Here is a 23964-nt window from a genome sequence, read left to right as displayed (position 1 = left end):
CACAGAAGCAACAAACTGAAGCAGACAACACTGGGGATCTCCAAGAAAAAGAGAGGAGCTGGAGTACACTGGAGAAGTGTCCCACGGGTCACAGGCACAGGGACGATATGACAGGAGGACCGGGTGTTTAAGACATGTTCACTGGAGCTTAACTGACTCAGGAAAATCTATCACCGGCATCAGCTTGAGGCAAAATCTCTTCCTTTATACACCAAGGGCTGGACATGATAGGCCCACTGGGATTATAGCCAAGCCCCGCACCTGTCTCACTGACAAGCACAGAACTTAACACACTAACAGCACTGGCTACTAGAGGGAGCCCATCAACATCCTCAGAAAAAATCTTACCCCTTCACAACCAGCAGCATCCAAACCAACAGAAACACCACCCATGACAATCCCCACTCCATCTGAATATCTGGAGGGCATCCACAAAATACAAAAAGATCAATGAACAGAGACAGACTCCAAAATAGATTCAAACTAACTCACTCCTGTACCGCCAAAGACCACTCTGACCTGCGTTTCGCAGGCTTTATTCATCGCTTCTTCAGGGAGAGGTGTCAATTTTAGTCCTTCACAGGACGTTTTAATAAACGGTAATGTGACCGCATCTGTACAAAGTACAAGGACCTGTCCCCAGGTTTGGCCAATCACGGCCATGTATTAGGCGCATACGCGCTGCTTGCCATGCGTTCAACAAGCCCACCCAGCCATCAAGAAGCGTAAGGAGAAGCGTACTGTCATGGTTCGCCTCCCTGTCCACATGGCTAGGGGGCGGAGCCTTCTCTCGAGCCTCACTTCCAGACCCTGGATGCCTTAAAAGCTGGCATTTCCAGTGAATCAGTGCCGGCTATAAGCTTAGCACTGCTTTGCCTGTGATTGCTGGTCCTGTGAGTGATATCCTGATCTGTCTGTTCCTGTGCCCCCATGCCCTTGTCTGTGTTCCATCCCCTGGTCGTCCCTCCTGTCCTCTGTCCCCTCTCCTATTTCCCCACTCGGTTGCTTCCTCCGGTACTGACCTTGGCCTGACTTTGACTCCGCTTTTGCTCGTCCCTCCGGTCCTGCTTCTGCCCGTACGGTGTTTGACCCAGCCTGTCTGACTATTCCTTGCATGCTCTGCAGCTCTGCTTCTCAGCTGTGATTTGAGGTAATGCATGAGAATGCTGTGAATTCACTTCCTGGTTCTCATTGCTCTGTGTTGTTGTGTTATGCTACAGAGCTCTGGCTCCTCCTGGTGGCAGCATTACAGTATAGCCGGCCTCTATAGGCTTTATCTCCCATAGGGAAAAAAAAAAAAAGAAAAAAAGAAAGACATTTATTTCTTGGTAGTGGGATCCAACTTTACAGCATAAAAAACTGTAATGGATCCACTCAGTACCTTGTGCGAGCGAGTAGCCAACCTTACGCAGCTGGTGCAGGATTTGGCTGCAGAGCATCGCACCCTGGTAGCTTCACACAATATGCTGCAGAGTGAGGTCTCCGCTTCTGCGAGGGCCACCTCAGTGGCAGCTACCTCACAAATCGTAGGACAGCATAGTCCCACGGATGTCCAACTGACCTCCCCCGAACCCACGGTGATGCTCCCCGATAAATTCTCAGGGGAGAAAAACCTATTTCGGACATTTAGGGAGAGTTGCAGGCTCCTTTTCACTCTACAGCCTCGGTCCTCGGGTAATGAGACCCAGCGGGTGGGGATCATCATGTCGTTACTTAGAGGGGGTCCCCAGACCTCGGCGTTTTCCCTACCCCCTTCGGCCCCGGAACGGCATTCGGTTGACCTCTTCTTTGACTCCCTCGGGGTGATATACGACGAACCAGACCGTGTACGAGTGGCTGAGGACAGGATCATGTGTCTCACTCAGGGAAATCACACTGCTGAGCTATATTGTTCTGAGTTTCAGCAGTGGTCCACTAAGGTACGGTGGAATGATTCTGCACTTAGGTGCCAATTCCGGAGAGGCCTTTCGGACTCCCTGAAAGACGCTTTGGCTCTGCACCCACCTCCCAGCACCTTGGATGATGCGATGACGGAGGCAGTTCGTATGGACCGCAGATTACGGGAAAGAAGGGGCACCATGCGTGAGATTCCGCCCCCTCTACCCAGGGCACCTTCTTTGCCGGCTACGGAACACATGGAAGTTGGAGCCATCAGTCCGGATGAGAAGGAGAGGAGAAGACGCCGGGATCTCAAGCTGTGCTTCTATTGTGGACACCATGGACACTGGAGGAAAGACTGCCCGGCTTGCCCCTCCGCTAAACAGTCGACGGGAAACTTCTAAGTCTGGGTAACGGTCGAGGAGGTTGCCCAGACTATCAGGTACCTTTCCTCTCCTGCAATAAGATACTTCTGAATGTTGACCTCCGGGTCAAGGAGTCGGTCTGGTCTGCTACTGCCTTTGTTGACTGTGGGTCCGCTATGAACTTCATTGACTCTGAATTGGTCTAAAGATTAGAGTTAGGGACAGTGAGGTTAGAAGGACCCATTCAACTCCTGGCAATTGATAAAACACCGCTGCCTCAAAACCTCATTCGGTTTGCTACAGAAAAATTTACTCTGGTGATCGGGTCTCTGCATTCTGAAACTATTTCTTGTTTTGTAATGGCCAATCACCCTGCTGGATTAGTGTTGGGGTATCCATGGTTGATGTTACATAATCCCGTTATTGATTGGGAGTGTCGTACCATAGTCAAATGGAGTCCTGCTTGTCATAAAAGGTGTTTACAATCTGTACCTGTGTTCTCCGTAAGTCCTGAGGGTCTTCCGGAATACCTGAGGGACTACGGAGACGTATTCTCGGAAACAGAGGCTGAGGTTTTGCCGCCTCATCGCCCATATGACTGTGCCATCGATTTGCTTCCCAATACCAAATTGCCCAAGGCCCGTTTATACCATCTCTCGGGTCCAGAAAGGGCTGCTATGAAATCGTACATATCTGAGAGTATACGTAAAGGGCATATCCGTCCTTCTTCTTCCCCTGTGGCTGCTGGGTTCTTTTTTGTAAAGAAGAAGGACGGAGGATTAAAGGCTACTTTACACACTGCGATATCGGTCCCGATATCGCTAGTGTGCGTACCCGCCCCCATCTGTTGCGCGACACGGGCATATCGCTGCCCGTGCCGCACAACATCGCCCAGAGCCGTCACACATACTTACCTGTCCGGCGACGTCGCTGTGACCGGCGAACCGCCTCCTTTCTAAGGGGGCGGTCCGTGCGGCGTCACAGCGACGTCACTGAACCGCCGCCCAATCGCAGCAGAGGGGCGGAGATGAGCGGGACGTAACATCCCGCCCACCTCCTTCCTTCCGCATAGCGGCCGGGAGGCAGGTAGGGAGACGTTCCTCGCTCCTGCGGCGTCACACGCAGCGATGTGTGCTGCCACAGGAACGAGGAACAACCTCGTTACTGCTGAAGTAACGATAATTGGGAATGGACCCCCGTGTCGCCGATTAGCGATTTTTCACTGTTTTGCAACGATGCAAAATCGCTAATCGATGTCACACGCAACGGCATCGCTAATGCGGCCGGATGTGCGTCACAAATTCCGTGACCCCAACGACTCCGCATTAGCGATGTCGTAGCGTGTAAAGCCCGCTTTAGGCCATGTCTCGATTTCCGAGAATTGAACAAAATTACTGTGAAAAACACGTATCCGCTTCCACTCATCCCTGATCTCTACAACCAACTCTCTGAAGCCCGGTGGTTTACTAAACTAGATCTCAGGGGGGCCTATAATCTTATCCGTATTAGAGAAGGGGATGAGTGGAAAACGGCCTTTCTGACGTCAGAGGGGTTATTCGAGAATTTGGTTATGCCTTTTGGTCTAACAAATGCCCCTGCGGTGTTTCAAAATTTTATCAATGATATCTTCTCTGATTTTCTTGGTCGTTTTGTGGTCATCTATCTCGATGACATTTTGATTTATTCTGCCGATAGAGATACGCATATTATGCATGTTCGCTCAGTATTACAGAGATTGCGTGATAACCATCTGTTTGCTAAACTTGAAAAATGTGTTTTCTCTGTTCAGGAAATAGCCTTTCTTGGGTTACTCCTTTCTCGTGATGGGTTTAAAATGGACCCAGGAAAGGTGCAGGCTATCGTGGATTGGGTGCAACCCAGGGATATCAAGGCGCTACAACGCTTCTTGGGTTTCGCAAATTATTATCGACGGTTCATTAAGGGGTTTTCTCAAATTGCCAAGCCATTGCCTGACCTTACACGGAAAGGGGCGGATCTGCAGAACTGGTCGCAAATGGCTGTCCAGGCCTTTCTTGAGCTAAAGGACCGGTTCATGTCCGCCCCGGTCCTGGTACAGCCTGACCTCGAGGCGCCGTTTATTGTGGAGGTGGACGCCTCAGAGGTGGGGGTGGGAGCTGTTCTTTCTCAGGGCCCTGCTACTCTGACTAATCTGCGACCATGTGCGTTCTTCTCCAAGAAATTCACTCCGGCTGAGAGGAATTATGATGTGGGTAACCGTGAATTATTGGCAGTAAAATTGGCATTTGAAGAATGGAGGCATTTTTTGGAGGGTGCTGTTCACCGTATTACTGTCATCACCGATCATAAAAACCTCGCGTATATTGAGTCCGCCAAGAGATTGACGCCTTGACAAGCGAGGTGGGCTCTTTTTTTTTCTAGATTCCATTTTTGTATTACTTTTCGGCCGGGGTCTAAAAACGTGAGGGCAGATGCACTGTCCCGTAGTTTGGACCCGGTGTCACCTCCAGAGCCTCCTTCCTCCATTGTTCCGCGAGGGGTGGTGGTCGCTGCCTTGTCATCCGAGTTGGAGGCTGAGGTCAGGGAGGCCCAGTCCTCAGCGCCATCTTCCGCTCCAGACACTAAACTGTTTGTCCCTTTGCACCTCCGGTTACAAATACTTCAAGAGTTCCATGAGTCCGTACTCAGCGGCCATCCTTGAATTACAGCCACTCGCAGGACTGTTGCTCGACTGTTTTGGTGGCCATCTCTTCACTCAGATGTTGCTCGGTTTGTGTCTGCCTGTGCTACATGTGCCCGTGCTAAGGTATGTCGTAACCGGCCGGCCGCGGAACTGGTTCCATTACCTGTTCCTGAAAGACCATGGTCCCACTTGTCCATGGATTTCATTACGGACCTCCCTGTCTCAAATGGTATGACTGTGATCTGGGTGGTGGTGGATCATTTTAGCAAACAGGCACATTTTGTTCCCCTCTCCGGTCTACCTAATGCTGCGGCCCTTGCCAACCACTTTATTGACCAGGTGGTTCGGTTACATGGGTTGCCCCTGAATATTGTGTCTGACAGGGGGGTCCAATTCATTTCTCGGTTTTGGAGGGCCTTGTGCAGGCGGTTGGGAATTGAGTTGTCCTTCTCGTCCGCCTATCATCCCGAGTCCAATGGGCAGACGAAAAAGACGAATCAGACCCTTGAGCAAATCCTGCGGTGCTTGGTTTCTGCTCAGCAGGAGGATTGGTGTATGTTTTTGCCCCTTGCGGAGTTTGCATTCAATAGCAGAGTCCATCAGTCTACAGGAACTTCTCCCTTCTTCTGTAATTACGGGTTTCACCCTCACTTTGGGACCTTCTCTAGAGTGGATTCGGGGTGTCCAGGGGCCGAGTCCGTCGTTCAGCATCTGGGGAAGGTGTGGAAGGAGGTACAACGGTGCATCGAGACGGCTCAACAGTCCCAGAAACGCCAAGCGGACAAACGCCGTTCTCTGGGACCCCCCTTTCGGGTGGGGGACAAAGTGTGGCTGTCCACTCGGAATATTAGGCTTAGGGTTCCATCTGCTAAGTTGGGTCCTAAGTTTATAGGTCCCTATGAGATCATCGAAGTGATCAACCCGGTGGCCTTTCGGTTGCAACTGCCCCAGACCTTGCGTATTCCTAACGTATTTCATACCTCCTTGCTTAAGCCATTTGTTCCATCGGTGGTGGATTCTCAGACCCCTACGGCTCCGATATTGGTGGACGGTGAGGAGGAGTACGAGATCCAGCGTATTAACGATTCTCGTTGGGTTCGTCGTTCCCTCCAGTATCTGATCCATTGGAAGGGTTACGGTCCGGAGGACAGGTCATGGGTGCCGGCTCGATCCGTTCGGGCCAATCGGTTAATTGCGGCTTTCCACCGGAAGTATCCTGGGAAGCCTGGGGGTCCGGTGGCCCCCCCCTTGAGGAGGGGGTACTGTCATGGTTCGCCTCCCTGTCCACATGGCTAGGGGGCGGAGCCTTCTCTCGAGCCTCACTTCCAGACCCTGGATGCCTTAAAAGCTGGCATTTCCAGTGAATCAGTGCCGGCTATAAGCTTAGCACTGCTTTGCCTGTGATTGCTGGTCCTGTGAGTGATATCCTGATCTGTCTGTTCCTGTGCCCCCGTGCCCTTGTCTGTGTTCCATCCCCTGGTCGTCCCTCCTGTCCTCTGTCCCCTCTCCTATTTCCCCACTCGGTTGCTTCCTCCGGTACTGACCTTGGCCTGACTTTGACTCCGCTTTTGCTCGTCCCTCCGGTCCTGCTTCTGCCCGTACGGTGTTTGACCCAGCCTGTCTGACTATTCCTTGCATGCTCTGCTTCTCAGCTGTGCTTTGAGGTAATGCATGAGAGCGCTGTGAATTCACTTCCTGGTTCTCATTGCTCTGTGTAGTGTATTATGCTACAGAGCTCTGGCTCCTCCTGGTGGCAGCATTACACGTACAGCATCTAAGGTTACCCCGGAGAACCGGACGCCTGTTCATCTCCATAGATATGCCAGTGAGGACGCAGGGGACACGGAGCAAACGGAGTGCAGGCGCACACCCGGTCCATGAGAGGCCAATCCAAAAGGGGAATGTATAGAGCCATTAACATATATCTACCCCCACCAGGTAAATATAAATAGTCCAAATGACATACCATAATTACTACAATGGAAAAACAAAGGGGAAAGGGGACAGAAACCGTACAATCCATAAATGTTACAAGGCGCATCCAATAATAAAGCAACATTTCCACTTCCATATAGTTGCCTTGAGTGTTGATAGACTCTTGGTCCCTTTCCTACTTAAAGTGACACCACCGCTTGATGCACATCATATAGAAAAAAGGGGCAAATCATATTGCTGGGGGGTTTGTTGATCACAGATGTCAGGAAATATGGTAGAGGGCTTCAAAGTGCCTAGGATTGCGACAAGTTGCAAACTTAAGACATACCACAAGAAAAAAGATTAAAAAAAATAAACTAAAAAAGTGGACTCCTCACCTCTTGGGCCCCTGTGCAGCCGTACAGGTTGCATGAATGATATGTCCACCTCTGATGCCCACACATATGACTCGCCAGCACCCTAAGAGACTTTTCAGGCACTGCTGACCCTCCTGCATCAACAGCAAGTATGACTTCAACGGTTCCAAAGCTGAAGGCAGAGCAAGGAGATTTAGCCACAGAGGATCTTTTAGCCACACATTGCCTGCACTGCATATTGCTGAGGCCAACACCTGCCTCCTCTGATGACATCACCCCCTGTCTGTTTCCCAGAACTTGTCCGCCAGTGAATCATTGTTGTCTCTGTTGATTCGGTTGACAGTTAGTTGCTTTTGTGTGGGAAATGGTCTGAAGGCTGCGTTACCCCACACACCTGATTCCTACCTTGAGATTTTCCCTGGCTCAGATTGCCACTGCCAGTGGCCCCACAACCACAGTTTGAAGAAAAAAAATTATAAAAAAAGGCAAAAGAAAATGTAAAAAATCCAGATTATGGCTTGTCGATCTTACAATGCAGGACACACACTTTCTCTATACACAAGATTTCAGTAGCAAAATTAGGTCAGAGAGATGTGAACTGCCCTCCTTGTTTGCTAGAATTAAAAAACAAGTGCTGTTATTAAGGTGTCGTACGCAGTGTATCACAGATCAACCAATTTTCAATTACACTGACACTGCAGCTCCAGCACCTTCCTATCGCTTCAATACCTGTAATATTATTCAGAACTGCAGTAGTACACCACAATTAGATTACTCCTTTATCCGCTCTGACCTACCATCCTAAGTTTATAAAATCATAAAATTGCTGCTTCTTTCCCTGCCCTCAAATTTTATAGTAGCAGTGATAGTACCCCTTGATTGGCTGTTGTAGACCATGCGATGTAGTGGCGTACTACCAATTGCAGCAGACCACGCTTATGATATGGGGCCCATGAGTCAGGGGGGCTTAATGCCAGCATCGGACCACCCACCATCCAGCCTCGCACGTTCAACTCTATTGGCATCGTGAATGTCAATACAGTTGAAAGCAATAATGAAATAGGTAATAGTCCACTGCCTCCTTCATCATTCTCTATCAGCGTCTCAGATCTGACGTCTCAATGCAGAGGGACGCGATGACGTCACTTTTGCTTGCCTGCTGTGCTGAGATGTGCAGAGAGGCCGATCACACGCCGCTGCAGAGACTGGAGCAGCAGGGAAAAGTGGAGAGGTCAGTATTTTATTATATTTTTTTTAATTCGTAGAGTATACTGGCGGCAAATGGCCATAATACTATATAGAGGTCTATGGTAGATGCATTATACTATTTGGAGGACAATAGGGGCGCATTAAAATATATGGAGTTCTTTGGCGGCGCATTGTATTATTAGAGTACAATGGGGTGCGTTTTAATACATGAAGAACTATGTGGGTGCATTATAATACAGCTCTGGCAAAAATTAAGAGATCAAAAAATTTTCACAGGTTTTCTGATTTTTCTCTTTATATTTTTGAGTAAAATGTAAATTGTTCTTTTATTCTATAAACGGACAAAGTCTCCGAATTTCCAGGCAATAAATTTTGTATTTATTTTCTGAAAGCGACAAATGGTCAAAACAACAAAAAAAGCACAGAGATTTCACACCTCAAATAATGCAAAGAAAACAAGTTTGTTATCATTTAGAAACAACAATACTAATAATGTTTTACCTCAGGAAGAGTTCAGAAATCAATATTTTGTGGAGTAACCATGATTTTTAATCACAACTTTCATACGTCTCGGCATGCTTTCCACTAGTCTTTCATGCTGCTTTTGGGTGACCTTATGCCACTCCTGGTGCAAAAATGTAATCAGTTCTTCTTTGTTTGATGGCTTGTGACTATCCATCTTCCTCTTGATTACATTCCAGAGGTTTTCAATGGAGTTCAGGTCTTGAGTGTGGCCTGGCCATGACAGGGTTTTGATGTGGTGGTTTTTCATCCACACATTGATTGACCTAGCTGTGTGGCATACGCATTGTCCTGCTGGAAAAAACAGTCCTCAGAGTTGGAGAACATTGCCTGAGCAGAAGGAAGAACTGTTTTTCCAGGATAATCTTGTATGCGGCTTGATTCATCAGTCCTTCGCAAAGTTTAATCTGCCCAATTCCAGCCTTGCTAAAGCATCCCCAGATCATCAGCGATCCTCCACCAAATTTCACAGTGGGTGCAAGACACTGTGGCTTGTACTCCTCTCCAGGTCTCCATCTAACCATTAGACGACCAGGTGTTGGGCAAAGCTGAAAACTAGTTTATGGCAAACTTCAGCCTGGCTCTCCTTTGCTTCTCATTGATAAAGGGCTTTTTTTCTAGCTTTACATGACTTGAGCCCTGGCTTTAGGAGCCTGTTAAGAACTGTCCTTGCAGTGCACTTCACCCCATATGCCATTTCCCATTCCTTTTGTAGGTTACTTGATCTCATCCTGTGGTTGCTGAGTGACATGCGAATAAGATGACCGTCATCCCGGTCAGTGGAGCGTCGCTTTTGCCCTCTGCCAGTCTGTAGCTTTGTTGTCCCCAATGTCTGCTGCTTGACCTTGTTGTAGTAGACTGCCGTCTTAGAAATTTTAAGGATGGAGGCAACATGAGGCTCACGGTATCCCTCTGCTAAAAAAGCCATAATTGAGCCCTTCTTTTCCTCACTCGGAACTTTTCTTTTTAACTCCTTTGCAATGGCTAAAGGGTATTTTTTCCATTCCTATTAGTTTTGGGCTATTACTAGCCCTTGTTTTGCCATCCAGCTTGTCCTATTGCAAGAGGATTGTGAAGACCACAGCAGTGTTTTTTATACTTTCCCTCGTTAAATAAGATTTGGTTCAGGTGATCACCTAATCAGAAGCACATTAAGTAGAATGATGTGTACTCTGGTTGGAATTCAACTGACACCAGAATGGAATGGCTGTCAGACATGTAGAGAAGCTGATTTTATAAAACTGTGCAGTGGTCTCTTTTTGCTAGAGCTGTATATGGAGCACTATAGGGGTGCATTATAATATATGGAGCAATATAGGGGTGCATTATAATATATGGAGCAATATAGGGGTGCATTATAATATATGGAGGACTATAGGGGCGCAGTACAATATGTGGACGACTATGGGGGTGCATTATAATATATGGAGGACGATGGGGGTGTATTATACTATTTAGAAGACATGGGGGTGCAGTATAATATATGTAGGACTATGGGGGTGCATTACAATATGTGGACGACTATGGGGGTGCATTATAATATATGGAGGACTAAAGGGGTGTATTATACTATTTAAAGAACATGGGGTGCATTATAATATATGGAGGACTATGGGGGTGCATTATAATATATGGAGGATTATGGGGTGCATTATAATATATGGAGGACTATGGGGGTGAATTTTAGTATATGCAGGACTATGGGTTTCATTACGCTATATGAAGAACTATGGAGGTGCCTTATAATATATGGAAGACTATGGGGGTGATATATAATATATGGAAGACTATGGGAGGGGTTGCATTTTACTGTATGGAAGAATATGGGGGGTGAATTATACTATGTGAGGACTATGTGGGGTGCATTATACTACAGTTCTTAGCCCCATTAAATAAAAAAATAAAGTGGTTCTGGATAACCCCTTTAATAAAATTTGTCTGAATAGAAATGATAGATGGGCACAATGTTTCCCCTGAGATTTCTATTAGTGTAAGCGGGTATTAGATATGGGAGGGGAAGTGTTTTACCATTGCATATACATATATACTGTATATATGACCATTAGGCCATATTCGCACATCTATTTGTCACTGGCCAAGCACAGAGCGGCCGTGGTTGTCCTGACATAAAGTCAATGGCCTCATAGCAGTGAGTTCGGGTCAGGAGGATCCGCTGCCGCTCAGTGACAGACACAGCTGTGATCAAGCCTTAGTGACCACATGAGAGATTCAGAGAACATTACATTCATACAGGTGAACGGTGAGATCTTCTGAATTAGGTGACCCCCTATAACTAATATTATATAAAATACATTTACAATAAAGGGGATTTCTCAGAGAGGCAACTTTACACTCCATGATGTCCGGGTGTAACTTTTTTCCCTCCTTTTTGTCCATTTAATCTCTGTCTGTTGTAATGCTAACATACAAGCCTGGCCTGATGAAGACATCTGTCCCATACTGAAACGCGTCACCCCTATTCTTTTAATAACTTATGATGATATTTTTGCCTTTCTGTCACACTCAGCAGCACTTTACTTATGCCCTGATATTAATCTTTATACTATTTACATTGCATTTTTCAAGCTAACTGATGAATGGTGTAAAAAAATGTAAAATTATTTTTTTGTATTGGAAAAGATTTATTTTGGAGTTTCATGGGCTCAAATGGAAACTGATAAATGATAAAGAGACTTAATAACTGTTGAAGAACACAGACCTCACAGCCAGGCTCAAGTCACTGTCCCCTCTGATGTCATGTGACCTTTAGAATGTGATGATGTCACAATGCCCCTGTGATGTCATCGAACAATCATCAGAATGTTGCTGCAGCCTGAGTATCGTCCATTTGTTTTCATCACTTAGTGAGTGAAGGCGATTTTTACTTGCGCTTAGCAAATTTTGGTTTTATATAAAATATAATACCGATTACTAGAAGGCCTGTTAGAAGAGCAGTTCCAGGCGCCATCCGGGAGCGCTCCAGAGGTGGACAGGACCTTCCTCAGCCCAGAATTTCATCTATGGAGCTGAATATGGAGAGTTTGAGGAAAAGAAAGGGAGAGAGCATAGATGAGGTGCCAAAAAAAAGAAAACTAGAATCATCAGAGGGTGAAAAAGATGGCACCAACCAAAGCCTTATCAAGGCTTCAAAGAGACCTGGAGGTCTGATACAGGATTGTATCGAGAACAAGAGGAAAAGGGGAGAAGCGATGGGGGACAAAGCTGATGATGGATCCAGCGTATCCCCCAAAGCTGACACTGAGATGAATATGGAGAGTTTGAGGAAGAGAAAGAGAGAAAGCATAGATGAGGTGCCAAAAAGAAGGAGAACAGAAACATCAGAGGATGAAAAAGATGTCCCCGACCAAAGCATTATCAAGGCTTCAAAAAGATCTGGAAGCCCGATACAGGAGAGTATCGTGCGCAAGAGGAAAAGGGGAGAAGCGATGGGGGACAAAGCTGATGATGGATCCAGCATGTCCCCCAGAGCTGACACTGAGCAGCTGTCAGGTGAGTGCAGATCTAAGACCCCAAGAGCCAATAACCCTTAATGTAGTAACTGACAGGATTGTGAACCTTTAGAATATCCCACCTATTATGATTTTTGGGCTTTTTCTCTTTGATACCCCCCTAATATTGTTTTATCCCATGTTGTAATTGCTATAGGAGGCCACATTAGCATTATATAGGAATAATACATTTTATATCTCCTCTCTCCATCAGGGACAACCCCGGCTGAATCTCCCATCATTGTGACTGGACTGGAGAGCTTCACCTTCCATAAAATCATTGGACAGGGCGGATATGGTAAAGTAAGTATTAGGAAATGTGGTGACATTTTCCTCATGTGTGTGATGTGGAGCAGTAATATGACTCTAGGAACGTTACTGCTTCACATTTTCTCGTCATGTCTCATGGCAGGACGGGCCTTTCCTCCAATTGTAATGCTCTGTATCCTCCAGGTCATGTTGGCCACACATAAGGCCTGCAAACAAAAAGTGGCAGTGAAGATGGTAAACAAGAGGCTCCTAATTGAGGACTCAAGAGACGACATACTGATAGAGCGACAAGTCCTGGAGATGACTAGGAAGAGTCCATTCATTACTCAGGCTTTTTCCACCTTCCAGTCCCAGGTAAGAGGCTGATGATCTAACAGCTCTGAATCTTCTATATATTCTATCAATGCCAGATCTATATGGCCATCTGTGTACAAAATTATTCTAGGTCACTACCATAGTATTACATGCTCTGATATACATCTTTCCCTCAGCATCCAGCTTTCCTATGATATAGGAGCATGGGAAAGCTATTGCTGAGGGAAATATGTATAGCAGAGAATGGAAAAGCTGGTGCTGAGGGAAAGAGCCTATTTCCCGTAGCACAAATCTTTCCCATCCTATGCTTTTATCTTTGTCACCCCTTGTATATAACTCTCCAAATACTATAATAGCCCTACAAATACTAAAAAAGTTCCTACATAGCCTTCCATATAGAATAATGGGTCCCACATAACCCTTTATATATATTATACTGTAGCCCCCATAGTCCTTCATATTGTATTATACAGCCCACATAATGTTTAATGCACACCTATAGGCCTCCATATATTATAATGCAGCTCCATAGTTTTCCATGTTTTATAATGCAATCCCATAGTTCTCCATATTATATTATGCAACCCTCAAACCATTTAATGCACCCCATTGGCCACCAAATATTATAATGCACCCCCGTAGTCAATGTATAAGGTGTCCTTTATTTTATATTATGCAGCCCCATACCATTTAATATACCCCATAGTCCTCCATGTTTTATAATGCACCCCCATAATCCTTCATATTATATTATACAGCCCCCATACCATTTAATGCACCCTATAGGCCTCATTGTATTATAATGCACCCCAATAGTCCATGTCTAAGGTGTCTTTCAAATTGTATTATGCAGCCCCCATACCATTTAATGCACCACCATAAGCTGCACTCACTAATAAATACAGTATAAATAAATCCTCACCTCTCCTCGTTCCCCTGCTGCTCCGTACTCACCTCTCCTCATTTCCCTGCTACTCCGTCTTCACCTCTCCTCGTTCCCCCGCTGCGCCGTCCTCACCTCTCCTCATTCCCCTGCTACTCTGTCTTCACCTCTCCTTGTTCCCCCGCTGCTCCGGTCAGTGTCCTGTGCGCTCTGCAGTCTTAGCTCAGTAGCGCACAGTGGTGACGTTGCCGCGCTCTGCTGTACTGAGACATCGAGCACAGGCACAGGGGGAAAATGATGAAGGATAGAGCGGAGTACTTCGCTTCATCCTTCATCATTACTTTGTGCAATGATGGGCAAGGGCGCTGACACTGGGGCCCCCTGAGTCCGGGCCCTATAGAGGCTGCGTCGTGTGATGTTACAGAGCAGCTCCTCTCTCACAGAGAGGAGCCGGCGGCTTATTTCTCTTAATAACCAATAATTCCAGATTTTCATTATATCACACATATTTATGCTAACTCCATATAACCATTGTTTTCAAGAAAAAGACTGGAGTAATTCCACATATTATGAATAGAAAGTTGGGGGTGGAGGTGAACGCTGTGCTGACTTACTAAAACCAACATGGGTAATACCAAGATCTGTTTGTTTATGGTTTAAGTGCTGCTGCTATGACTTAAAAGGGCAATCACTCACAGAGGGGTTTCTCTATAATCAGTGTTCTTTCCATGTGTGCCTTAAGATATATAATGCTATCAATAGTACAACTCTAAACTTATCTTGTATGAGATGTAGGCTTGTTAGCAACGTTGCTATAGATCAGGCTCTTAAAGTGATGTGTCTTAAAAGGGCAACCATTTAGAGTGGAGCCAGTTTACAATTACAATTATAGACACTGGGCATTTACTCACAGAGGGGTCTCCTTACAATGAGCGATTTTTGCATGTGAGCTATAATATATATAAGGTTACTAATAGTACAACTCTAAACCTGTCTTGTAAAAGATGTAAGCTTGTTAGTAACGTTACTATAGACCAAGCTATTAAGTGATGTGTCTTAAAAGGGCAACCACTTAGAGTGGAGCCAGTGTACAATTACAGACACTGTCTATACAGGTGCCTTGATAACACAGTGCTCCATACGGTGAATGTTAACTTTGATTTGTAAAGTGCAAACCTGTTATTCATGTGATGTGTTGTGTCTCAAAAAGGCAATCACTCTGAGTGTGACTAGCTCACCATCATAGACACTTAGCCCTATATACGTGTCGATATGTATGTATGTATGTATGTATGTATATATATATATATATATATATATATATATATATATATATACGGATTAACAGCAACATATGTACACTGATATGTGTTTACTGTAGTAATATATTTACATACATTGATGAGTCACGAGTATCCGTGTGTACATGTATATAGATAGATATAAATGACCTGTAGTCTCCTGTGAAAGCAATTTATATTCAAACCAGCAAACCAACAAACTAGATCCTGTTCACACAGTCAGCATGCCAAACCTCCGCATCTTTGTGTAGTTTTGTGCACTGTAACACTATACATTTTTAATGTCTATGTTGTATGTCTATCATTTTTTGCATCTAATCTTAAATAAAAACTTTCTATTCATAATATGTGGAATTACTCCAGTCTTTTTCTTGAAAACACTGCTTATTTCTCTGCAGGGTGGGCACCGGACCCCTAACCCTGCCAGGCCCGGTTACAGTCGTGATCTCTGCGACCGCTATCGTTACGCCCCTGGCTCTGAGTCTTCTATATATTCTATAAATGTCTGTCTATATGGCCATCTGTGTGCAATGTTTTTTCTAGGTCACTACTATAGCATTATATGTATTATAACATTACCACCAGTGCCCCATATCTAGACTATACCAGTAACACTCCTCTGTTTTATCATAGGACTACGTATTCTACGTCATGGAATATCTCAGTGGAGGAGACCTTAGACACTTCCTGATACGCAATGCCCCACTTCCCATTCCAGCCACCAGGTAAGACACAACATGGATATATTAGATGAAGCTGATAGTTGTCAGGAACAATCCGGCTTTATGTCATTATTAGTCTCGTAGTTTAGTGGTTGAAATGATGGATGTTGTTTGCTTTATCATATTTTCTCATTAGATTTATTGCCGCTGAGCTGATCTGTGGGCTGCAGTTTCTCCACTCCAGAGGCATCATACACAGGTAAGTGCAGCACGTCTTCTGTGTAGACTTGGTATAAACACTTCTATACCCTCATCCTCATGCCCCCTGTAGACACTTGATATTTCAGGCCATAATACATCATCAGCCCGGCTAATATAACAATTATCACATTTTATAAACTCTTCCCTTTACCAGAGACCTAAAACCAGAGAACATTTTACTGGACAGCACCGGTCACTTGAAGATTGCTGATTTCGGTCTAGCCGCAACGAACATCTTTGGTGATACAAAGACTTCAGATTGTGTTGGAACCTATATATACAGGGCTCCTGAGGTGAGGAATTATCTACATGTACCTGAGTTATCCTTGTGTACAAGGCTGGACATCTCCATGTCTTCTGCTGGCTGAACAATGTTCTTATTGTCTTTTTCATGTCTTCACAGATTTTTCTAGAGAAGCCCTACAACACAGCAGTGGACTGGTTCTCTGCTGGTGTGGTGTTATACGAGATGGCTACTGGCAGACATCCATTCTATATAGGTGGATTTCAACGGACCGCCACTAAAGCAATAATCAATGATGATCCCGTCTTCCCAAACAAATTGGACCCCCAACTAAAAGCCATCATTAAGGGGGTGAGTATAAAGACACATCTCAGTAATACAGCAGATGTACTGTATGTAATAAAATACACAATGAAAATGTTGGATGACTAGAGACTGAATAATCTTCTTTATTATATCTTCCCAGCTCCTGGAGAAGTCGCCAGAAAGTCGGCAAAAATTTGTTGACAATATCAGGGATCATCCATTCTTTACAGAGATTAACTGGACAGATATAGAGGAATCCAGAGCGTGTCCACCATTCCAGCTACCCCCTGTAAGTAAATGTCCCAGAGAAGATGTGGCACAAGTACATTTCTGTTGTGTTTCTTCTTTATGAACACTGATTCTTGTATCTTCCCTCCGCAGCAAGAAGTGATGACTTTATATAAAATGGATCTTGTCTCGTCATTCATCAAACCCATTAAACCACCAATAGCTGAAGAAGATCAAAAACTCTTTGGTGGATTCACATTTGCTAGTGATGGATGGAAGGTCATAAAACCGATACCAAAACCTGCAAAAACCCATCGCAGGTGAGTCAGTGTAAATGGGACGGGGATAGGGGGGTTTCATAGGCCCCTCCATAACTTTATGGATCTATCAACAGGGTCTAGTGTGGAATCCATTTGCTTTTAGTCTGCGGGTGGTTTTCCCTCAGGACGGCCCCATTTCATGTGTCTTATTGGGACATAAGAATCCTTTCTAACCTATTATCTTTCCCAGCAGGACATTTGGCAGTATTCTGAAGGACGCCTTCCATGGGATCTGGAGGAGGATAAAACGCTGGAAGTGAACAGCTCTGAGAACTGCTGTTCACCGGTTCCTATTCCACCAGCACTAGGAGTATCCAAAGGGCCGTGACCTGCAGTGTAGCCACATCCACTCCTCTGCCCCACCATAATCAGGGCTAGGGGTTGTTGCTGCATCTGCAGTGTCTGAATACAAGAAGAAGCTGGAGACCATGAAAATCCTACCAGGAGTCACTAATATGACCGTGCACCAGCATTTCACGAAAACATGTTGCCTTGTGCCTACAGTAAAGGGCACTTATCCGTAGGCCATGGAGCTGTAGACCATGACAATCCTACCAGGAGTCAATAATATGACCGTGGACCAGCACTACAAAACAACATGCTGACTTGTGATTCCAGGGAAGGGCTCTTATCCTTAGGCCATGGAGCTGTACACCATGAAAATCCTACCAGGAGTCAATAATATGACCGTGGACCAGCATTTCATGACAACATGTTGCCTGGTGCCCACAGTAAAGGGCACTTATCCGTAGGCCATGGAGCTGTAGACCATGACAATCCTACCAGGAGTCAATAATATGACCGTGGACCAGCACTACTAGACAATATGTTGCCTTGTGCCCCCAGGGAAGGGCACTTATCCGTAGGCCATGGCTCCCTAGAGGTTTCCCCCACAGGGGGTTTTTCCTCTCCTGAGTGCCGATGGATAAATACAACACGAAAATGGCAACTTATAGTCTTTTTGCCCTCGGTGGAGCTCACACGACTAGTGGCAGAGAGGAACCTAAGATTTTTAAAACATATTTAACAGCAATAAACAAAACCATTCACCATCATGTGCTAGTAGTAGTAGTAGATTTATTTTATATCTTCATGGATAAGTATTTTACAATTCACCCCTTAAGAGCACAGGGTGCATGTAATGTGGTGGTAACGTGTATACACTTTTCACTGATACCATTTTGGATTATATCAAACTGTCTGGTCAATTTTTAAATCTGTTTTTGGAGGGGTGAAGGAAGGAAGAAATGATTTTCTGGTGTTTTGGGGGGTTTTCATTTGTGCAGGAGAGATAATATGTAAGTGCTATAGTTTTAAGTGGTTACAGGCACAGCAATTCCAGCTATTATAGATAAAGGTGTACAGTGCAGATACACGTCAGGCTGAGCTCCTGGTGACTATCGCTCACTGCTTCACTCTTCCTGGCTACAGTTTTGAAAAATGTCTTCCATTATTCTGTTTTATTCAGAACAGGTCAAGCAGGGAGTAGCACCTTGGTATAAATCCGCCTTCACTCCCCAGATTTCCATACGATAACACCTGTCCGTTCTTAAGGTGACACTTCCACTGGCTACCAGGTGAATGGCCTTGGCATGCTAGAAGAAGAAAAGGTTGGATCTCACTGGGTATAAATCAATCCTTTATTTCAATGTTAAAAGTCAGTAGGAAGGAGAATGTGGGGTGCTGTGGACGATGGTGGCGGTTTGCGCGTGTCCTCGCGTTTCAACAGTTCCCAACCTCTTACCAACCTTTTCTTTCTTCTAAGATGATTGGAATTTGTTGCAAATTTTGGTTTGAGCACCACTGAGGGTGTTACACTCCCACAGACAGCCTAATAGGCACAATAACAGAACACAATCTTTTCAGACCATGAAAATCCTACCAGGAGTCAATAATATGACCGCGGACCAGCATTTCTAGATGACATGTTGCCTCGTGCCCCAGGGAAGGGCACTTATCCTTAGGCCATGGTTCCCTAGAGGTTTCCCCCACAAGGGTATTTCCTCTCCTGAGTGCCGATGGATAAACACAACACGAAAATGGCAACTTATCGTCCTCTGCCCTCGGTGGAGCTCACACCACTAGTGCTACAGAGGAACCTAAGATTATTTTTACCAGTAATAAACTGGGCCATTCACCATCATATACTAGTACCGTGTTTTTCCAAAAATAAGACACTGTCTTATATTTTTTTTTTCCCCAAAAAAAGCACTAGGGCTTATTTTTGGAGGAGGTCTTATTCTTGGAGAAACACGGTTGGGGGTAAGTTTACCCCCCAAAAAAGCAGACCCCCCCCACTTCCCAGGAGACTCATACTCACCAGACCAGGATGTCTGCGTGGTTCCCAGGTCCTCCTGTGATCTCCGGTCGGTGCTGCACGCCATCCTACCCTGCTGCTGACACGCTGACACACACAGCAGATCACACACACAGCAGATCTCACACACACACACACACAGCAGATCACACACACACACACACACACACACACACACAGCAGATCACAGATATACACAGCAGATCACACACAGCAGATCGCAGGCACACACAGCCAATCACAGATACACACAGCCAATCGCAGATACACACAGCCGATCACAGATACACACAGCCGATCACAGATACACACAGCCGATCACACATACACACAGCCGATCACAGATACACACAGCCGATCACAGGCACACACACACAGCAGATCGCATATATACACAGCAGATCACACACAGCAGATCGCAGATACACACAGCCGATCGCAGGCACACACAGCCGATCACCGATACACACAGCCGATCGCAGGCACACACAGCCGATCACAGATACACACAGCCGATCAGATACACACATCCTATCACAGGCACACACAGCCGATCACAGATACACACAGCCGATCACAGATACACACAGCCGATCACAGATACAGACAGCCGATCACAGATACACACATCCGATCGCAGGCACACACAGCCGATCACAGATACACACATCCAATCACAGATACAGCCGATCACAGATACACACATCCGATCACAGGCACACACAGCCGATCACAGATACACACAGCCGATCACAGATACACACATCCGAACGCAGACACACACAGATACAGCCGATCACAGATACACACATCCGATCACAGGCACACACAGCCGATCACAGATACACACATCCTATCACAGGCACACACAGCCGATCACAGATACACACAGCCGATCACAGATACACACAGCCGATCACAGATACACACATCCTATCACAGGCACACACAGCCGATCACAGATACACACATCCTATTACAGGCACACACAGCCGATCACAGATACACACATCCGAACGCAGACACACACAGATACAGCCAATCACAGATACACACATCCGATCACAGGCACACACAGCCGATCACAGATACACACATCCTATCACAGGCACACACAGCCGATCACAGATACACACAGCCGATCACAGATACACACATCCTATCACAGGCACACACAGCCGATCACAGATACACACATCCGATCGCAGGCACACACAGCCGATCACATATACACACAGCCGATCACAGATACAGCCGATCACAGATACACACAGCCGAGCACAGATACACACATCCGAACGCAGACACACTCAGCCGATAGCAGAAAAACACAGCCGATTGCAGACACAGACACACACATCACATCACATCACGTCCATCACTTACGGAAGCAGGGAATGAAGCAAGTCACGTGTCCGGTCCTGTTCGTCGCGCTGCACCGCACTGCTTCTCATGATTCTCCCAGCGAGAAGAGATTGGTGTCGCTGGATGAGATGAGTGTGTATGCGATACGATGTTTGTGTGTGTGTGTGTGTGATTTGATGTTTGCGTGTGATGCAATGTTTGTGTGTGCGATCTGATTATGTGTACTATCCGATGTTTGTGTGTGAGATCTGATTTTGTGTGTGTGTGTGTGTGTGTGTGTGTGTGTGCGCTGATGTGTGCGGGTATGCGATCACTGCAGGTCCTGCTGCTCGGCGTCTGGCGAGTGTGATTGCCGGGTGCCGCTGTGTATAATGAAGTGTCCTGCAGTATCTGTAACTTTTTTAGCTGCACGGACACTTCATTATTGATCCGGGACTAGGGCTTATTTTTTGGGGAGGGCTTATATTTAAGCCTTTCTCCGAAAATGCTGAAAATCCCTGCTAGGGCTTATTTTTGGGGAGGTCTTATTTTTGGAAAAACACGGTAGTAGTAGATATATTTTATATCTCCATGGATAAATATTTTACAGTCACTCGCTTAAGAGCACAGAGTGCATGTAATGTGGTGATAACTTGTATTCACTTTTCATTGATATTATTTTGGGTACAGCAGACATTTTGGATAATTTTAAATCTGTTTTTGGAGGGCGGGAGGAAGAAAGAAATGCCTTACTGGTGCATTGTTTGAGTTTTTTATATTATTAATTACTGACAAGAAATAATATCTACATTTTATAGTTCGGTTGTTACAGGTGCTTTAAAAGCAATTATAGATATAATTGCCTTATTCTGTCTGTCTGTCTTGCTCCAAAATTATGTCGTTACAGTGACAACCGTCGCAGTGGCCGCTCGCCTCGCCTGGGCTCCGCCCCCCCGCACGGATTGGCCACTCGGCCAGGCTCCACCCCCCGCACGGATTGGCCGCTCGCCCCGGCCCCCTGCACTCATTGGCCGCTCGGCCAGGCCCCACATCCCTCACGCATTGGACTCTCGCCCTAGCCCCGCCCCCCGCACGCATTCCCCAAACCCACACAGAGCCCCGACTCCCAGGTGACTGCTGCACCCCTATCAACACACACACACACACACACACACACACACACACACACACACTGAGCACATACACACACACACACACACACACACACACACTGTATACTCACCCAGCGATGCGGTCCCCGGCACTGAAGTCCCCAGCACTGTTCCCGCTTCCAGCTTCACAGGGCACTGAATATTCAGTGAGTATAATGAGCGACGATAAGGAGCAGGAGGCAGCAGAGCCGGAGACCACATCGCTGGAGAGAAGTAAATATAGAAAATATTTTTATTAAAAAGACCCATATTTTCTCCGGTATGTTTTACACTGATGTCACACGGATCACATCAGTGTGCGATCCGTGTGACATCCGTGCTGCCGGAGATGCCTGCGTGTGTGCGTGCGGGGTCATGAAAAGTCACACGGTCCGTGTGCAAACACGGCCGTGTGAGGCACATCATAGAATAACATGGGTATGTGTGACATCCGTGTTAAAAATGGAAGTCACACGTACCTAAAACACGGACATCTGAAACCAACCTACGGCAGCGCGCCGGATCCGACAAAGTGGAGAAAAGCTGGATGTGTGAAACCACTAGCTTACCCCGGCTCTTGGCACACGTGTGCCGGAGCCGGCGTAGGCTGGTAACCATGGTACACATCGGGTAACTATAGAAACCGCTTTGCTTAGTTACCTAATGTGTAACATAGTTACAAGCTTACCCCGGCTCCCTGCCCATTCAGATCGTTGGTCTCCCACTGTCAAACACGCCGATGCGTGCTGCACAGCAGGAGACCAACGAGCAAAAAAATGAACCATCATTATTCAAGACTTACTGATTATATTATTATTCAATCTGCTAACCTACATACACATTCTAGACTACCCAATATGTTTGAATCGGGCCACCTTCTAGTTATACATAAATGTCATGTATCCACTAAAACAATAAAAAATAAATAAGAAAAACTGTTTTTAAAGGTTAAAAAAGAAATTGAATTATCTCCTCTTTACTCATTTAAAAAAATAAATAAAAAGGAATATTTGTTATTGTCTACAAATGTTTTACCGATCAATATATAAAATGAAGTAACTACATGATAAATGCTGTAAAGAGAACAAAAATCAAAAGCCCACTGACACTCGTCACTACTAACAGACGTGCCGTGAGGCAGGATAGTGAAGAGGTTCAGGGTCAGTACCAAGAGGGATCGTAATAGACAAAGGGAAAAGACAAAAGCTTGATTGATCCTGGTTGAGCAGGGAAGAATTGGTAGGTAATTATAGGTTGAATCCTAACCAAATAATCCAGTATGATCATGTGAAGCATAAGGTTATGGCTCAATTGCAAGACATATCGTCGGAGGTGTCACTTAATACATTTGACGGCCTGGTCAAGTTTGCACAAACGTCCTCATCAATTTCATCTCTATATGGGGCAACGCGAGACTAGTTGACTGGCTATCAGCCAGAGAGTTTCTTTAAGCCACGGGAAAAGCAACTAGGGGACCCCGACATTGGAACAAAGATTAGGGAGGGGTGGAGGGCCCTACAAAAGGCAATACTGATGAGCAGTGGCGGGAGACTCAATATAAAGTGATGCATCGGACGATCTATGCATTCAATTTGCCCAGAAAGCTTGAGAATCCTGAGAGGATTACTTGTTGTCCGAAATGTAATGTAGAAGCTACGGATCTCTACCATGGATTATGGCTGTGTCCCCACCTTGAGCCACTGTGGGCCCAAGTATCAAAGTGAGTTGCTAAACTCTGGGACATCAAACTCCTTCTCTCCCCTACTCTGGTTCTGTTCCATGCGTGGGAAGAGGTGAACGTCGAGGGTTGGAGGAGTAAACATCCCCCTTTACTATTACATGTAATCATACTTGCAACAAAGAGGATGATACTGAAATATTGGCTGGAGTCAAAAGTATCCTCGTTCAAAGAAGTAATAATCCACA

General features: G+C 45.8%; 2 protein-coding genes across 2 annotated transcripts; both read left to right on the top strand.

Annotated features, from left to right (window-relative positions):
• Positions 1-11793: 11793 nt before the first annotated feature.
• On the top strand, positions 11794-16496 carry LOC142285916 (uncharacterized). Its single transcript, XM_075333309.1, has 4 exons — positions 11794-12437; positions 12651-12739; positions 15839-15930; positions 16283-16496. The coding sequence occupies exons 1-4, from the start codon at positions 11948-11950 to the stop codon at positions 16494-16496; spliced, it is 885 nt and encodes a 294-aa protein (XP_075189424.1). The 5' UTR covers positions 11794-11947.
• Positions 16497-16545: 49 nt separating this feature from the next.
• LOC142282004 (RAC-beta serine/threonine-protein kinase B-like) lies at positions 16546-17839 on the top strand. The gene is made up of 4 exons (XM_075332923.1): positions 16546-16723; positions 16839-16967; positions 17060-17226; positions 17420-17839. Exons 1-4 carry the CDS (start codon positions 16598-16600, stop codon positions 17484-17486), a joined length of 489 nt encoding a protein of 162 aa, XP_075189038.1. The 5' UTR covers positions 16546-16597; the 3' UTR covers positions 17487-17839.
• Positions 17840-23964: the final 6125 nt, after the last annotated feature.

The sequence above is a fragment of the Anomaloglossus baeobatrachus genome, chromosome 2 (genome assembly GCF_048569485.1).
Source record: "Anomaloglossus baeobatrachus isolate aAnoBae1 chromosome 2, aAnoBae1.hap1, whole genome shotgun sequence".
In the NCBI taxonomy this organism is placed as follows: Eukaryota; Metazoa; Chordata; class Amphibia; order Anura; family Aromobatidae; genus Anomaloglossus; species Anomaloglossus baeobatrachus.
The sequence above is the reverse complement of the archived record's forward strand: the minus strand, read 5'-3'. Positions and strand labels throughout refer to the sequence as shown.

What these genes read in the sequence shown, in the direction of transcription:
- LOC142282004 (XM_075332923.1), top strand. Translation starts at nt 16,598, where the DNA reads ATGGCTACTGGCAGACATCCATTCTATATAGGTGGATTTCAACGGACC. An exon ending in TAAAAGCCATCATTAAGGGG is followed by an intron (nt 16,724 to 16,838) that starts GTGAGTATAAAG and finishes ATATCTTCCCAG; the next exon opens with CTCCTGGAGAAGTCGCCAGA. An exon ending in CCTGCAAAAACCCATCGCAG is followed by an intron (nt 17,227 to 17,419) that starts GTGAGTCAGTGT and finishes CTTTCCCAGCAG; the next exon opens with GACATTTGGCAGTATTCTGA.
- LOC142285916 (XM_075333309.1), top strand. Translation starts at nt 11,948, where the DNA reads ATGGAGCTGAATATGGAGAGTTTGAGGAAAAGAAAGGGAGAGAGCATA. An exon ending in TGACACTGAGCAGCTGTCAG is followed by an intron (nt 12,438 to 12,650) that starts GTGAGTGCAGAT and finishes TCTCTCCATCAG; the next exon opens with GGACAACCCCGGCTGAATCT. An exon ending in CTTCCCATTCCAGCCACCAG is followed by an intron (nt 15,931 to 16,282) that starts GTAAGACACAAC and finishes TCCCTTTACCAG; the next exon opens with AGACCTAAAACCAGAGAACA.